General features: G+C 41.0%; 1 protein-coding gene across 1 annotated transcript in view; it reads right to left on the reverse strand.

Annotated features, from left to right (window-relative positions):
* Window positions 1-4,602: 4,602 nt before the first annotated feature.
* The window catches only part of ZDHHC21 (zinc finger DHHC-type palmitoyltransferase 21), a 34,810-nt gene continuing 20,583 nt past the window's right edge, over window positions 4,603-18,829 (reverse strand). The window contains exons 6-7 of the mRNA XM_066617326.1: window positions 5,468-5,511; window positions 4,603-4,983 (exon numbers count right to left, since the gene is read on the reverse strand). Of these exons, the coding sequence (XP_066473423.1) occupies window positions 4,851-4,983; window positions 5,468-5,511 (177 nt within the window). The 3' untranslated portion in view covers window positions 4,603-4,850. The remainder of the gene's footprint in view (window positions 4,984-5,467; window positions 5,512-18,829) is intronic.

Raw genomic sequence — 18,829 nt, forward strand, 5'->3', positions numbered from 1 at the left:
CATAGTTAAAGCACTGCTTAAGTACCAGAGCGGTCCCATAAGTCACTCAGAAAATAGAAGATCTAAAATGTCCAATGACAGAACATATCAGGACAGTGGTAGTGATGGTCATTTCCCTGTAGCTGTTACTTTGGTGATAGAATAATAAATAAAAGTATTAAAATATTATTCCTATACCAAACGTAATTACTAATTCTGCCTGGAAAATACACACACACACACACACAAAATATTTTAGGTGCCAAAAGACAGGCATTTTCAAAAAGCTGCCTTGTTTTCAATGGTTAATGTACAGCATTCAGTGAACATTGTGCACTTTCAAAGTACCTCAATTCAGTCATCCAAAAATTAAGAGATTAAAACCAAAAACGGCACAGATGCAAAACAGGAGAGAAAATGAAGCAGCTGCACCAGTCATATTAAAACACATTTTGTTCGAACTAATCTCTTATTTTATTATCCTAATGTTATCTTTCAGATCCACCAGGAAAGGCATTTCCTAGGATTTAAAGCTGCAATTTAGTAATTATGAAAAGAACCCACAGGAATATCGATAGAATACAGCATTAATATCCCAGCACAAATACTAAACTTCCCACTTCCTCTAAACTGACCATTTCAGTGTACATTCTATGTGGGATAAAGAAGAGCACTAGACAGTTAAAGTACACTTTTTAAAAGATGCTATCACATTTTACTTAACTTTTGCCAGTGAGTGTGTTCAGTAATATATTAGTAACAAATTGAAATTAACAACCTAAGCTCACAAAAGTTTGACCTCCATCGTGTTTGTCTAACATGGAAGCCATTGTGTTGCGGTATCTAAGCTGGTGGTGTGACAGGCTTCAATATGTATTGTCCTGATATTTCTAATGTAGTTGACATATATTTCTACCTCCTGCAATTTTGGTCCAAATTACCTTAGGAAGGCAACCCAAGATTGACGCATGTTATTTTTACATAGAGAAATATTAACAATTATGTCAGAAATACCACACGCACAAACACACAAACAAGCAGACAATATCAGTGTTTTTCATGGGAGTGGGAAATCAGTGTGGATACTGCTTACTTAAGCCAGGTAATGGGACACTTGCTGCACCACTCATACAATGTCATACAAGCACTTTTTCTGACACGAATATCAATATTTATGTATGAAAAGATGATGAGACTCAGAATCTGGTTTTCTGAAACTAGAACAACACCATTACTCAAGGGTCTGTGCCAATGTCATTACGCAAATCAACCAAGAGAGGGCCAATGTGCCAATGTCTCAAGGGTCTGTGCCAATGTCATTACGCAAATCAACCAAGAGAGGGCACTTTGAGAACAAGAGAAGGAAGGCTCTCTCCAGTTCTGAAAGTATGCCACAGTTTTTGGCCGTAATTAGCTTGTTTAAGTAGTACATTCAAGATTACCTTATATTTAGATTTTGTGGAAGTTTTGTATTTGTCATCTTTGCTCACATTTTCAGCATCACAAGAGGGTGCAATAGGCAATAATGAGAAAACAGTAAACAGTCAATGTGTTAAGTGTTTAGCTTTAAGTGCCACTGCTCTGAATATGTTTTTAAAATAAATATTAATGATTAGCATTTCTCCATACAGCAGCTGTTCAATTAATTTAAAAAATGTGGTAAATGAAGTTAAAGCAGCCAATTCCAATGACCTTAGCAAAGAAAGTAAAGCAAGAACTACATTCCTTAAAAGCAACAAAACTTATATACTAATTAGGTCCAAGAATCATAATGGCTTCTATCACTCTAATCTCTTGGCTAAACAAATTACATTGGGGAATTCCACAATTTTTTAATTTAATGTTTCTTAAAAGCCTGATTTGCTCAATGCTATATACAAAGTGCAAAAGTTCTCAATATGAAAAAAATGATGAATGTACCAGAACACCATTGCAAAACACAAAGTAATTACTAGCTCATAGTAATTATGATGGTAATGCAAGCAAAACTGCAGACATGAATGTTTAGGATGGGGGTGGAAACATAAGTGAGTCTGAGCAAAGCACGGACCATTGCCTAATATATACTACAAGTACATGTGCTTACTGTTTTAAAAGTAATAGCCATTAACTGAAAGTTTATATAGTCATCTCTCAGATATACTTTAGGGTCAATTGGTTTTGTTTTTGTAAAGGGCTAGAAAGGATGGACTAACTAACTTCTAGCAAGACCTCTGAGCAGATTATGTGATACAAGGCAGTTATCAGGCAGCCTGATATTTATAGCTTGGCTTTATCAGATAACAAACACAATGGCATGTACTATTTTAACAAATGCATGATTTAAAACTGAAACTGTAATGGACAACCTACACCTATGGGCATTCCATGAATCTAACATGGGCACTTACTGTATGTGCCACCTTTAGGCCAAAGTATATGTTACCCGAAAATGGGGTGAAACTACAGCAGGGGTGTAAGGAGGCTCTAACACTTTGCTCCTGTCATGGTTCCAGTCCCAATCATAGCTCTTCCATATGTTATTTTAATTAAGAAAAAAAACCCTTCTGTTGCATGCCAGTGGAAGATTTTTTTCTAATTAAACAGCACACGTAGCTAGTAATGGTGTTGTGGCAATTGGGAAGGAAACTGCAGTGGGTTTTAAGTGTTAATGCCCCCTATTTTCCTGATACAGTTTTACTCCATTTAGGGCACACACCAGAACTATTATTTTTTAAAAAGGGAAAAGAAAGAAAACATACCGAGCCATGTTATAAGCAATATTTGCACACTTGCACACGGGCCACAGGTAGCTTATGTGCATCTTTTATATGTGCTACCAACTGTGTGCACAATTACATAAGTGCTTTGTCCATGGGAGTGCTGTGTGGGCCTAACTTGGGCCTAAATGCAGATTTAACACATGAGAAGTTCAAAAGAATCAGCTGGCTTTATCCTACTTGCCGTCACCATCCCATGAACTACTGGCCTCATATGGATGGCACATGCAGCTCAAGTAGGCACAATGACTTTAAAGAAAGCTGTGGCAAGTTACTTCACTTTCGGATAAGTGGTAGTCCTGTTTGACAACACTTGATGGAGAAGAGTGTGACAAGGACAGGATAGGGAAAAGCACCAGGACAGCCATGTAGATAGCTGCTTCCAGGCCAGCAGAAAAATTGGGGCCACAACACAGTGCCATTGAACCAGTGTTGTTTACAAAACTACCACCTGACTCTAGGAGCTTCAGTTCTCATCCACTCACTCATAGAACTAAGTCACAGAGCACATGCTGTTGGTTTTGCTCTTTGAGATAAGTCTTTGGAAAAGCATGTCTCCTTCTAACAGTGAATTACTTTGCCAAGGGCACAATCCTAACTTGCTTTCTGACATAAGGACAATGCAGCTCCTAAGTAAGGGAACAAACATTCCCTTACTTTGAGGAGGCCTCTGTGAGTGCCCCCCAACTGCAGGATGCAGCACATGTCCCATTGACACAGCTATGCCAGTGCTGGAAAGTGGGTTAGGATTTGGCCATAAATGTAGACATAGCTCTGTACAACTGACATACATCTTGAAACAGAAGAATCATCTATGATTCAGTTCACCATTTGGACCAGTTCTATTCTTAAGTCATATGGACATATCTGCTTCATCTCACCTCCATAAACCTACTGAACTTATTAAAAGAACAGTCCTGGACATGGTAGCTAATGCTTATGTTTAACATCCATATTTACTATATAAATACTACTTTAAAAAATATCTCCCACATATATTACCCAATATATAAACACCTGAAATTCTAAGTATTTCTAGCAGTGATTATACAAAACAATTAGAGACAACACATTATTTTATATATTTATATTTATACCGATATATTATAGTGATTAGTGAAACTTATCAGCACAGTCCAACCAAAGTTAACCACTTCTAAGGTTGCAATGCTTTACACACTTATCTGGTAAGTAAATTCCACTGAATGTAATATTACTTGCTTCCACGTGTACATACACAGGATTGTGTTAACTGTTTCACTTATTTTAAAACAAATGATTTAAGCATAATGCTCCCACTGAAATTAATGGGACTTAAAAAGTGAGCAACTTTGGTTGGATCATGGCCCACATTTTCTAAAAATATGCATTTCTAATACACATCTACCACATAGGGATATAATTATTGCATTACAAAGAACAGGAAAGAAACTGCTTACACCAGTAGTTTTTCTTCCTTTCCACCCACTCTAATAGTGGGTTCGGGTAGTGGTTCTCGTTTTACATAAGAATAAAACATATTGTATAAAACTGAGGACATAAGACACAAAAATTGCCCTTTCTTAAATAAAAAAACTCCACTGTTAAAATGCCACCTTTTTTGAGTAACGAGCTGCTCAATTAATATCATGCATCATACACAGGAGGCAGCATTGTAGATTTCTAACCAGATTTGCAGAAAAAGCATCTCTGCATAACCCAGTGAGTAGTATTGATTTAAAAAAAGAATTAAAAAATTCAAGGCAGACAAGACAAATCATCTGTGCAAATGCCAGTGTTTCTACTAAAACATGTAATAATATTATCCAGTATCAAAACAAAATTTTGTAACATTTGTACATCAAACATTGTGTTTTGTGTCAAATACTAAAGTAATTCCTCTGAAAAGCTAATTTGAAAGTAAGTACACTTTAAAAGTAAACAGTGAAATGTGCATTAATCCCACAACGGAATCAAGATCACTATTATTAAAATAAAGCCTGGGGCACATTGTGACGTCTTAGATTGGTGGGTAGATTTTAATTGACTTGAGGACTGTCATAGTTCTATTATCACAAAACCTGCAACGCACTTCCAGCATGGAGGACCCATCTGTGCCCACCATCCATCTGTTTAGACGTGATTGGCAAAGTGGTAGGGAATTCGCAGTGGTTGTCTCTGCCTGAAAGGAATAAGCCACAGGATCTTCCAACGAGTGCCAAAAACTTCTGAGAAGGTCTGCTGCCATGGCTTTCGGGGTCTCGATCTACAGACGACAGCATTATTAGTGAAAGACAGCACTCCCATGGTGCACTTCAGTCAACTAGAACAATACAGGTTGGCTGGGGATCCATTACTCGACTCTGATGAATTGCGTCCCAGCACCACAAGCTCAGCTTTTCTTTCACTATGGCATGCAGCTGAGACTTAACTATGAGAAGCACGAACTGCATCTGTATCAACCGAAAGCAGTCTTAATGCTAAGATGATCCTCATGGTCAGCACAGTGTTTGCCAACAAAACAGGACAACAAATCTTTCTGGCCTGTGCTTGGAAAACATCATTTCAATGGCATTAGATAGGAAAGAATAATCTGTTGCTATTTTGTATGAAAGGACTGTGTTAGTCACTGCAAAAACAAAAACACAAAAAGCCATGCATAGCCTTCATTAGCGCCTTCAGTGTCGTGTCACATATATTAGTATTTTAACTGCATTAAGCTTTTAACAAACCCAGGCAGAGAAACTTACATTTCTTCGCAACAGTTTGCCAGTTTTTCTATACTTGTAGTGTCCTGGTATAGAGAAAAATAAATTCTTAATTAGTCTTTCTCCTGATGAGGATGAAAAATCCTGTCTTGTGAAAATATATATCAAAGAGATCGTATATAAAATGCACACAGCCAAACAACATACAAACAGCACACACACTAGAGAATACAGTTGAATTGTTTGTTTATTAATGTTATATGACACATTTATGAATAACAATGCTTTAAAATGCAACTAGAGGTCACACAAACATTTTCCGTAAGAAAAACGGCACTTTTAGAGATATTTTGAATGTTTTTCATTGCAGCCTCCCACCTGGTAAAATGAGCAGATTACTTTTCCATTTCAACATGGCTTGCCAGTCCAGCCATAAGAAAAAATTTCAAAACGCTTCCACCCACACACGCACTTCTCTTCTCACTTCTCCCCTGCCTGTGGCTGTCAAGGATTGTAGCCAAATAAACTTTTCCCTTTTACATAGCACACTGATACCAAAAAGTGTAGAAAAGTGAATTGCAATCCAAAACTGAAAATGCCCATCTCATTCCCTTTCCCAGCTATTTGTGCCTCATCACAAATGATGGACAGCTGACTTGCATCCCTTTTTCAATAGTTTCTTTTACTCATGTAAACCATTTGCTTTTCTTAACCCTAGCTGCATTAGTAAACATTACTTTCTGGAGTGCAGGATTATGGAGAAAAAGACTGAATCACAAGCCCAAGACTGATAATCATATTCCTTTATCATGAAATATATGTGAGTATTTGAAATAGGTTTTAGGTGCAAATTCAGACGTGTTGATTTTGTCATAATTTTAGTAGCTTTTATTCATATAAACTAATAATTAAGCCAGTATTTCTACCCTATTTCTACATATCATTATGAATGCCAAGAAAAGTCAAGAATATCCCCTAAGTAACGCACTCTGTACATCATATAAAGATGCTAACGAGTCATTAGAAGTACGTCCTCTGCAGCACTTCCATTTCTGGAACTCCTGCCCTCGGTTTTGTCAAAACTCTTACTTAGGCATTTTCTGGCAGTGATTTAAAAAGAAAGAAAGAAAGAAAGAAAGAAAGAAAGAAAGAAAGAAAGAAAGAAAGAAAGAAAGATTTAAGCAAGTTGGCAGTTCAGTTAGCGAGATATTCGAATTTTGTTATGTAGCTAACATTTTTCAGTAGCAATATATATATATATATATATATATATATATATATATATATATATATATATAACATCCAAATAGCCACATCGGAAACATTGTACATAAACTGGGACTTTTCTGGCCTCCCTTTGTCCTGTAAACATCATGTCTCCTTACAAAAGCTGCTCAAGGGTTGGGCGTCTGTCCAGCATACACCTGTAATACAGTGCAACTAGTGGTGGTGGTGAGAAATTGGAAAATAACTATTGCAGTGGTTCCCAAACTTTTTTGACTGGCAACTCCTTTGACCTACTGGGCCACTGGCTGCAGTTCCCCATTAGGGCTACCATCCTATACATCGTACAGAGCAGTGGGTTTTTCACGAGGCTCCCGTAGATGGTTTCTGCTACTCACCAGGGAACCATGGTTCACAGTTTGGGAACCACTGCCCTACTGTGTGTCTTCTCCTCATACATGGGGCTATTCATGGGGATAAGCCGCATGGGGCTAAGACTAAGATTAGTCTTCCCAACTATGCAGCATCAGGTATGTAGAAGAAACAATACATCTAAAAGATGATCACATCCAGACAGCTGGAAAGATTTAAGGAAATGTAGGCAAGAACAATATAGCTATGCCTAACTATAGCAGCAGATGTTTATCTTTACTATTGTAAGAAGGACCCAAATAAAAAGATGCAGATGGACAAGACCTATCTTACATCTAGATCTATCTCACATATCCAACAGCATGACAGCCTTTCACAGTATTGATTGATTCACTACCAGCTCAGAAAGAAATGTTTCGCTTTCTGAATCGCCAATAATATTTCCTGTGGTGTTTACGCCTTCTCTAGTAGCCTTGTATTTAAATACCGACCTAGAATGACCCTGCTTAACCCAGTACATTTGAGGAGATCACAGCTTGAGGTGGCACGGCTGAAATACATCTTCAACAAGTAATAAACAGAGCTGGAATAGTAATGAAAGCAGAGTCTGAATCCCTTTAAAATGTATCTTCAATATTGGAAGTGATTAGAGAAAACTGTGCCAAGACACTTTACTTAAGGAAGTAATTGATTTGCAATTACAATTGGTAACAACTGTAGCAGTGCTTTTGAAATAGTCTCATATGATTGACTCATAAGTGTGGCTAAGAATGCTGAAATGAAAGAAACTTCTGTGTGATGGATACACAATTGGTTTAAACAGCTGTACTGTATGGGTAACAATAAATTCATTGCCAGGTTGCAAAGGCCAATCCAGGAACTGTCTGCAAGGGGTCAGTATTGGGCTCAGGAGTGTTTGATTAATGGCTTTTAGAAATCTGCATATGACGCAAAATGGAAGAGACCAAAAACCGCTGAACAGTTAAAGTGAACTAAAATGAAAGAGCTGGACAGTTGGAAACATTACAAAATATGAGGACTAATGAACATTGTTTTGTGTAGGGAAGAGGTCATAAGTTCATAAGTGAACAATAAGGAATCGGTTTAGTGGAACTTACTCCCAAGTACTTGTGCATAAAATTTCATTCTTTCAATGAAGTAACTGCCGAATCCTGCGGCAGCCCAGTACCCACGGCTGCAGTGGTGCCAAATGGCTACCGTTGCAGCCCATGGGACTGGGAAGCAGTGCAAGGTCTACTCATCTAATCCCCAGGCAGCCATGATGGGTCTCCTTGGATCTGCGCCTGCTATTGAGTGGGTGCAGATTCAAGGAGACCCGGGTTGGATGTCCCAGGCCGGGAGGAGGGTTAGGATATGGCAGCAGAACCTGCCGCCATCTCCACTCTTCTCTCACCCGGCTCCCTCCCCTGCCACACTTTCCCCTACTCTCCCCCCACCCCAGAACGCCTACCCCCCCGAGACTTACCTTTCCACCATGCGGTGCTCACCCAGAGCTCTGGGTAGCAGTCCCCCTTCCTCTGGCTCAGAGCTGCCTTGTGCTGAGCCAGCATCCACACCAGACCTTATGGCACATTTGCAACACTGCGCACTAGCACTGGGCCAGCACAGTCTGAATAGGATTGGGCCCTCAGTCCCATTCAAAGCATGGAACTTACTTCTGAGTAGACATGCAGAGAACTGCATAGTTAAGCATTCTTAGTTTTATACTTTTATATCGTATAGTTTTTTAAAGTAGTTTTATACATATAGAAATTATGTACATGAAGGCACATAATGAATTCAGTGGAATCAATTTTTTTCTTTAACATGGTAATTGGGGGGCACTGATCAGCAAGTTCTAAAGCTTCCCAACACCCTGCTGCAGGATCACTCACAGCCCGCCAGGTTGCTGTATAAAAATGGGGTTAGTTGGGGGCACAGAGACCAGGCCGTGTTACATAGGCAAAGCAATGTATGACTTGGCCCTTGATCAGTAATTAGCAGGTTTTAGAACAATTTCCCACTTACAGAATAGACTATACAAATTCCTTTAGGGCTAGGATGTGATTTCAGTTGTCAACAGCATTTATAAAATCACCTAGCCTTCATCACAACAGCATAACTTCCATTCGTTTCAATAAATAATTCACTGATTTTAAGCTCAGAGTCTCTAGGATGGAGCAGGATAAGTGTCAAAGACAAGGTGGGCCTTCATAGCGCCATGCTGAATACTGAGAAAGGGCCAATCTGATACCAAGTCCCAACAAAAACAAAACAAAAAAAATACATGGTATAATTATTTTGCATTATAATATATGCAGGTGCAGGCTATGTTTGTCTTAGAAGAACACTGACATGCTACCCTGATCCTGATTGTTCCTCTGCTAAAACTTAATTACAAGGATTAATACTGCCTTTGATTACATTTCTAGCAAGTTTGAAAAAACAAGTAAAGCCCTCATTATTAAAACTAATCAAAACAGCATTTAATAGATTATCTGATTAAACATATGATTAAAATATTTTGCTTAATTATAATAAGACTCTTATTTGCTGAGATGAAAATCTTTTTACATTACAGCTGTATCCGTTTGTGATCTATTGTTGTATGAAAATGATATATATTACAGAGCAAGGAATCAACTCCAAACCATATTGGGCTTGGAATTTTTTTTCCCCAGTTACAAATTACAGTGTCACTTTGTGAGGTGTAAAACTGGTTCTTCACAACATCCATCTATAATAAATTTTCATCTGAGTCACAAATTTTACAACTGCTTTCTTAACATTCTATGAATACAATTAATGTTTGCATTATGTTGCTATTAACATTTAATGCCATATTACAAAATATTGTCAAAGAGAATGTAAACAGACTAATTAAAAATTCTGATCAAACGTATTTAATCAGTGAAGTATAATGAAAGAAAACGAACTGGAGCTTATTGAGAACTCGTCTATTAGGACTGTTATTCTCCAACCACACATGCAGTTAAAGATGATAATACTTACTATATGCACAACATACTTTATGATAGCTCACTGAAGAGAAATGGTAAACTACCATTTACCAAAGCCATTTAGTTATTTGATTTTTCTCTGTAACCGCTTTGTGAACTTTTAGTTGAAAAGCGGTATATAAATAATGTTAATATAATGCCCAAAAAATAATAAACTCTGGAATCCTATACTCTGTGGACAATTTGATGGACGCACGAAGCTGCTCTGTGTAAAGGTTGTCTCATTCATTACAGTGGAGACATGAATTTTTGAACATGCTGAATTTCCCTTCCCTTTGAAATCAAGGGATAGGTCATTGCCATCAGGGAAGCTGTGTGAGCAGAACAAAATGGGAACTTTAGAATATTTTCTGGTTTTTAATTTTGATTCTGAGTGGTTATTAATTATTATTATTAACAGTATTTATATACCGCTTTTCAACTAAAAGATCACAGAGTGGTTTACAGAGAAAAATCAAATAACAAATGGCTCCCTGTCCCAAAAGGGCTCACAATCTAAAAAGATGCAAAAGAGCACCCGCAGGCAGCCACTAGAAAAGACACTGCTGGGATGTGGTGGGCCATTTACTCTTCCCCTGCTAAAAAGAGGAGCACCCACTTGAAAAAGTGCCTCTTACCTTGTTAGCACGATAAAGAACCACACAATTTTTAGCCAATTATGCTACAATTTAAAAAATAAAATTCACAACAAAATGACCAATCTGCTCTATCCTCAGAAAGCATGTAAATCTATTATATAAAGCAAAAAGGATTTTGATATGTAGCATCATATCAGGTATGAGCAAGAACTTAATAGGAATATTGAATGCACAATACATATAAGAGTCTCAACCCCCACTGATGGTTATTCTTTTTCTTCTCAAACTACTAGAGTAAACAAAGGGAAATTCTCAGTCACCCCACCCAACTGTTCAGCATTTACAGTACAATCAACAGTACCATCATACTACTGTATACCGCTTAAACATTTAATTAACAGGAAAGCCTGGTAACATTAATCATATTATTAAAGTCAATGCACACTCAGTTGAGGATACTGCAAAATACCTATTAAACAAAACTATGAGAATGTACCCAGAAGTATTTCAGCAGATGGAGAAACACAAATTACATTATAAACAGTACAAAAAGCAAAATATGCTACCTGCATAATGACATATTTATATTTGTGCTTTTCACTGAATGGCATGTTGAGGTCTGAGCAAAAACTCTTTTAAAAAATCCTTTAAGTTTTTGTTAATCATTTGCAGGAGCATATGGAAAAATGAAAATGCATCCTGTTTAGAATTTTAAATAAAAAACAATCAAAGGTAATCCTTAAAATTAGGCTTCAGATTAGTCTCTTCAAAGGATGCAGTTCAGCTGAAACATCTGGTAGTGTTATGTTGAGAAACAGACCTTTTTAAACTTTGGAAATGAGATTAGTAGATCAGTTATTTGTAAGTGTCCAAGTAATTTCTAATTATTTTATCTGGGTCACAGATAATCCGCTTTTACTGGCCTCCCACAATGACATCAGAGGATCACTGCTTAAGTGATTATCCTGTTACCTTCCAGCAGCCATTGGAAAGCTGGATTTTCCCTTTGTACAGAGAAAGAAATGGTCAAATACTCCAGACTAGTCCAGCCACATAAAGACTCATACGGAGTTTGGTAAGAAAACACATTGTCTCCAAATAATTTCATGCTCTAAAACAGGGGTGTCCAAACTTTTTGGCAGGAGGGCCACACCATGTCTCTGACACTGTGTTGGGGGCCAGGAAAAAAAAGAATTAATTTACATTTCAAATTTGAATAAATTTACATAAATGAATATATTAGAGATGGAACTTGTATGAATGAATGAAGGTCTTGCAATAGCTCAAGGCCTATAAATGGCCTTGCACACAGCAAGGCCAGCCTTTCATTTGCTGCCGCTGCTGCATCACAGACATGAAACAGCAAGCAGTGGAGGGAGCCCTCATCCCACAGGTCACGCGAGAGGTCGAACAGTTGGCCGTCACGCTGAGAGCAGTTGCATCAGGCCAGCACAGGCTCCAGCAAGTCTCTGGACGACCAGAGGCTTGCTGCAGGCCCGATTGGGAGTCATTGAGCGCTGCAAGTGGCCCAGGGCCAGGGTTTGGACACCCCTGCTCTAAAAGTATAGTACTGACAAGCCAGATACTAACATTTGTATGACTGTAATTTTCCTTATTAAAAGTTTTGCTATACAAAGCACATTCTGACATGACCTATGATCTTAACTGTATTTTGTGACACTGTACAAATATCCCTCAGATAAGATTGCTAGAGTGCAGATGGAAAGGTGTGTCAGTAATGCTACCTGGTATGTTGAAGTTACATATTCCTGTTTATACAAAACAAATATAGATGAATGATGGAACCATATGCAGATATGCTTAGAATAAGAATTGTCAAGAAGATGGCATACTAGGAAATTATCACTTTAGTAACAGTTACGTATTTTAAGTTACTGGTACCTAAGATCAGAAGTAAATAACCCTCTTTTGAAGTTCCTCACAGTTATGAGATGACAGCTGGGGATGCCCCAGCCTGTCCCCTCAGTGTGAGACTTGGCACATGCAGGTAAAAGGAATTGTTGTTATTTTAGCAAGGAAAGGCCCAGGCAGTCAATAGCTAAATGGAGTGTTGCCAGAACCATCTTTAGGTCAGAAAAGGGAGTCATTTCTTCATGTGAAAATAGTTTCTAAATAATTTCATAAATGTATTACCTGAATGTAAAACCAAAAATACCTCTTTTAAGGAGCACAGAGACTGTGAAAAGTTTGATTCTTTCAAGTGTAAAAAATCCCTACAATCCCTACAAGTGTAAAAAATCCCTGGGCTTAAAATATTTGGAGCCATCTCAAACTAAAAATCTTTTTGCCATTGGAGATGCTAAGTTAAGTGGGACTGAAACATGCTTGCAATTGTGGCAAATGAAGACAAAAAGCAAGTGATTTGCTGCTTTGTTATCAACAATGCCATTAAGTGAAATTATAAGGTATTTGCTCAAATTGATTGACCAAGAATGTGAAAGGTAGTCCTTCTTAAGAGGCATACTTATCCTGACCTACTGCTTGGCTCTTAATATGGTCAAATAGATGTAATCAGTATTAATGCTGTGTCTGATGTATTTTGTTGACTGCCCTTAGGATAAGGGAAATAGAGTTACTTCAGTGAACAGAGGCATATGTTTCAGGTCATTTCTAGATGTCAACTGGTGTTATGAATCTAAGGTTGAGTGCTTGGTTGGTTGGCAACCTTCAGTCTTGAAAGACTATGGTATAAGCCTACAGCACCCGGTATTCCCAGGCTGTCTCCCATCCAAGTACTAACCAGGCCTGACCCTACTTAGCTTCCAAGATCAGATGAGATCGGGCATGTAGGACTGAATCTCTACTAATGTTTTGCTAATGTCACCACACACAAAGAAGTACTGAAAGCACAAGTAGGTGAAGAAGACTTTGAGATAATCTATGAAATAGTATTCAGCCTGTCTGCAAGATAGCACTGGTACATTGTCACCCAGAGCTGGATGGCCCACTCCATAATCAGGTGGACTTCTTGAAAGTGGGAAAAGGAAGCACTGCCCTATCTTTGATTTGCATTGTTAAATTTTGTATTATGGGAAGAAAAAGAACATGCGGCACAGAATATAGCCTTGAGTTTAAGAAAGAAAAAAAAGATATTCAGCCTATCTTCCAAAGGTTCTGAGCCAAGAAGTGGGCATCTGTGCTGATCACCAGCTATGTCAGGGGTTGGCAACCTTAAACATTCAAAGAGCCATTTGGACCCATTTTCCAGAGAAAAGAAAACCTTGGGAGCCACAAAACCCTTTTGACATCTAAAATGAAGATAACACTACATATATAGTTTGTTTTTTTACGTTTATGCTATGTATATAAAAAAAAAAACTATAGTGTGTTGCATTTTTTTAATCCCACCAGACACCCCTCAAGCACCACTGGTGGTACCACTGGGTATACTGGTGGAGAAACCCAGGAAGGCTGCATGTGCTGATCACGACTTGGTGCCTCAGAAAGCACAGCCTTTGGGCCACCCAGGCACACAGACACCCCTGCCAAGGGCACTCACATGCAGTGGCGTAGCTGGAGGAGGGCGCAGCACTCAGCCTGGAGGGGAGGTGGGCGAGCTGTTGCAGGCAGACCTCGAACGTCCCTTCGAGGATTCCGCCCGAAGGGGCTTGAGCGCTCAGTGGGTGCCGGGCTGGAAGGAGAGGAGAGGCTCTTCTCGCCCTCGTCCCCGCAGCTCTCTGCCTCTCTCCTGCTGCCTCTGGCTGCAACCTGGGTGGGGCAGCATCCCTTGGCCAGTGAAGGGGGCAGCTCTGCCGGACGCGCATCTCTGGTCTGCAGCCCAGTGGAGTGGAGGATGGGGGTCCCGGAGGGAGTCCTGCCGCTGCCCCTCTGCCTCCTGGTGCTCCTCGCACTGCCCGGCACCGCCCCCGTCACAGGTGATGTAAGTTCCATTGATTACAATGGGACTTACTTCTGAGTAGACAGGCTCAGGACTGGGCTCTCACAGCCCAATCCTATACGCACTTTCCTGGGAGTAAGCCCCATTGACTCCAATGGAACTTACTTCTGTGTAGACAGGCATGGGGCTGGGCGCTCGGTTGCTAGCAAACCCACCAGCAGGGGGACAGCGATGTCGCAGCCCCCGCCCCCGCAGAAGAGGCTCCCCTGCCCCCGCACCCTTGCGTGTGGGGGGATGATCTGAGGAAGGACCCACAGCGCACGCCCAAGCCGCCTCCCTTTAGGCTGCCCCACACAGCTCCAACCTGCTGGCCCCCCCAACCCTCCGCCACAGTGATCCACCTGAGGAGAAGAGGCTGGCCGCGATCCGGGCTGCTGGGGTTGCAATCCTATCTGCATTTTCCTGGGAGTAAGTTCCACTGATTACTTCTGAGTAGACAGGCACGGGACTGGGAGTCAGAAGTATGTCCCATCGTAATCAATGGAACTTACTCCCAGGAAAATGCAGATAGGATTGCAACCCCAGCAGCCCGGATCTCCGCCAGCCTCTCCGTCTCAGGCTGCGATCCTCCACACTTTCCTGGGAGTAGGCCCTTTGGAAGACCGTGGGACTTCCTTCTGAGTAGACCCGCACAGGCTTGTGCCCTCCTCCTGAGAGAGGAGTTCTGCTGGGCTGGGCAAGTCCTCGAGGCTCCGTGGCAATCAGCGGAGGGAGGGGGGCTGCCATGGCTGGGGCGGGGAGTGATGAGCCACCCTCCAGCTGGGCTCTCCACCCGTCCCTCCCCACCTGCAGTCTCTTCCGTTGGGAGGCGCCTTCTCCTTTGCTGCACGGGCTCTCCGTCTCCACCAAATGGCCGAGCTCCAGGAACAGTGAGTGCCGCCACTTTAACCCGGACTCTAGAGTCGCAGCAGATGGCTGAAAGAGCCGCTTGCGGCTCTAGAGCCTCAGGTTGCTGACCCCAGAGCTATGTGAATCATAGAAGATATACCTTTTGTTGTGCAGATATTTCATCAAAGACAGATCTTGGAATAGTACTTTGCTTCATGGTCCCAGAGAGAATAATAGATGAAAGCAGGCAAATGCTGAATTTGTAGTGAGCCTAGTATATGAGCATATGGCAGAGGCTGGAACAAGCACTAAAATCTGACTGAAGAGCTTTTCTCTTCAGATGTGATGAACACTTAGTGATTCTGATAAGTTCTGAAGGCTTTTATGGAAAGATGCCTTCAATGTCAGAAGGGCTCCAATGAAGACAGCATGTGCTAAACCCTTATTATTATTATTATTATTACAGGTATTATTACCTGTATATACCTGTATATTATTACCTGTATAATATTATACAGGTATAATAATAATATACCTGTATATTATTACCTGTATATTATTACAGGTATTTATATACCGCCTTTCTTGGTCGTCAGATTTCTCCTCAGACTTTATTCAAGGTGGTTTACATAGGCAGGCTGTTTAAATCCCCATAGGGATTTTTACAATTGAAAGAAGGTTCTATCTTTCAAGAACCACAACATTCAGATGTTTCTTTCTGATCTGGTTTCACATTCTGGCCTCCATCCTCCCACGCTCAGAGCAGATGGAATAACTCGGCTCAGCTTGTCAGCTGCTTCAAGGTTGCACGGTGCCGGTGGCCTCGAACTGGTGACCTGTGGATGTTATCTTCAGGCAAATGGAGGCTCTACCTTCTAGACCAGACCTCCTGCCATTAAGTCATTTTCTTCATGTTTATTAAGAGGTTAGTCTTCCAAAGAAGAGAGACTGTTTATGGAATACATTTAATGTCATTCAATTGTGCACTGATAAGAAAGCAATCCACTTTGGGTACTGAGAGCCATCAGGTTCCTATAAGAGTAAGTACAAGTGCCAGTAACAAATTACAGCATCCTGAATATCTATAAATATGAACTAAAAGGCTCTGGATGGAAAATAGATGTTGTTATTTGCAAATTCAACATTGTATTTCCAGAGATTTTTTTTTCTTGTGGCAAAGTTAGAATTCAGGTCCCGTAATTTGAAATCAAAAAACCAGTCAGTGTGTTCATGAGAGAAGAATATTGGTGGCAGTGTTGTCCTACCCAAGATGACAGTTTATATGTTCAGTGAGACAACTTTGATCTTCAAAGTTTCCAGTTTTGTTTGCGTTTTTGTGATGAGGTAAGGCTGCCATCCTGTACACCAGTGGTTTTCAAATTGGGGCACCGCGACGCCCCAGCCTGAGAATTCTGTGCTGTTTTCCTTTAAGGGGCGGGGGGGGGAAGGCAAAGATGCGATGCCCAGCATCGCGCCTCTGATTGTGGCGCAGGGTCACGCTGCCACTCACCGCCACCTGCAGGAGCCTCCCAGAGGTCGGGGGAGCCCGGTGCCAGCCTTAGCAGAGCTCCCCACGTAGTGCAGAGCCCTCCAGATGGCGATTGTGACCACTTCCCGTTTCTTGATCACAAAACTGGAAGTGGTTGTGATTGCCTCCTGGAGGGCTCTGCGCTGTAGGGGGAGCCCTCTGAGGCTGACAATGGGCTCTCCTGACCCCCAGGAGGCTGCTGCAGGCGGCGGTGAGTGGCAGCGCACACCTGCGCCCAGATCAGAGGCATGATGCTGGGCATCGCATCTCTGCCTTCCCCCGCCCCCCTGCCTTCTGAGGCAAGACTTAGTGGCTCTCAAACTCTCCCTGAGAGTTTGAAAACCACTGTTGTACACAAATACCTGGGAGTAAGTTCCATTGTAGTTAGTGGGACTTACTTCTGAGGAGACATGCATAGGATTGTGCTCTAAGATCACTAAATAAATGTTCAGTATGGACATGAGCTTGCATATCTGTGATTATTTTGGTTCCTGCACCTTCACCTGATGGAAAAATCAGTTCTTCAGGTTTTAATTCAACATGAAATGAAACACGTAGAAGAAAGGTACAGTCATTGTTTTTGCTACTGTTGATCTTGAAAGTGGATGGAAAGCTCTAGAGGAAAAATGGCCCATGACCTAAGTTCTGGGTATGATGAAATTTGGAAGGTAGTAGGATTCCGTAAGTCCCAAATAAAATTTACAAGAATTTTCATCAAAAAGCCACTAAACAACCCTAACTTTTCCAAAATACAGATAGTTCTACTAAGCAGTAGTCACAACGAAACTGCTATTGCCTACAACCCTTTCTGTAATGTTTTATTTCATTAACAAAACATCTGCTTCATTAACTACGTGTTGTTATCACCACCCCTATCTTTTGGTATTTAGAAATACAGGATGATTTCATACCACAAATTAAAATTTCATTGACATTTTTAAAAGATTTTAAAAGTTTTTTTTTAATGGAAACATTTTAGAAAGAAAACAATGGTAGTGCATGGCCTGTAGTTATGATATACTCAAAAAACAAAAATTATTAATAGTGCAATCCTAGGCATGTCTACTCAGAGGTAAGTCCCATTAATTTCAATGAGACTTACTCCCAGTAAGTACTTGTAGGATTGCCACCTTAAGTTCCAATCCTACATACATAGGCAGCCCAATCCTGAGCTGCCCAGCATGCGGGGCTGCCACGGTGCCAAAATGGTGGCCGTGGCATCCAATGCGCCCCAGGCAGCCACTGCCATCTCCTCAGAAGAAGGGAACTTTCGTCCCCTTCCACTAAGCAAGGGAAGTAGCTCTGCAATGGGGCTACTCGATTCTGTACTGGTTTGAGAGCCTCCGCAGAACCAAAGAGTCCTGTGTTGGACCGCGTGGTCCAAAATGGGGCTCTGGATTTGGTACAGCCAAGCTCCACTGCTCCCGCCCTGCTCCCTCCATGCCTCCTTCCCGCTTGCTGCCCACCTCCCCCTGTGCCAGAACACTTCCTCTCCGCCTCCCTCTACAACCCCACTCACCAATCTGCTGCCAGGTGGTTTGGACAACTGCCAGGCTGCGGAGCACAGGCCCAGCGCTGGAGCTGGCCCAGCACAGGTTTGCGCAGGGCCAGCTCCGGCACTTGGCTGGCACTAACCCTCACAAATGTGCTCTATGGCATGTTTGCGATGCTGTACACCGGCGGTAAGCCAGTGTGCCAAGCTCAGGATTGGGCTCTCAGTCCCACTGAACTCAATGAAACTTCCTTCTTAGTAGACATGCACAGAATTTTGGTGTCAATTCAACAGTCTTGCTTATTGCACTTTCTCAGTGGATCTACAGTATATATACAACAAAGCAAACTCTATATTATGATCCAGAATTCTCCAAGTTACCAAGTCTCCTTTATAGGGCTCAAAGTTCTGTCTTCCTCAGTTACTGCTTATAGGTAACACAG

The sequence above is a fragment of the Tiliqua scincoides genome, chromosome 2 (assembly GCF_035046505.1).
Source record: "Tiliqua scincoides isolate rTilSci1 chromosome 2, rTilSci1.hap2, whole genome shotgun sequence".
Taxonomy (NCBI): domain Eukaryota; kingdom Metazoa; phylum Chordata; class Lepidosauria; order Squamata; family Scincidae; genus Tiliqua; species Tiliqua scincoides.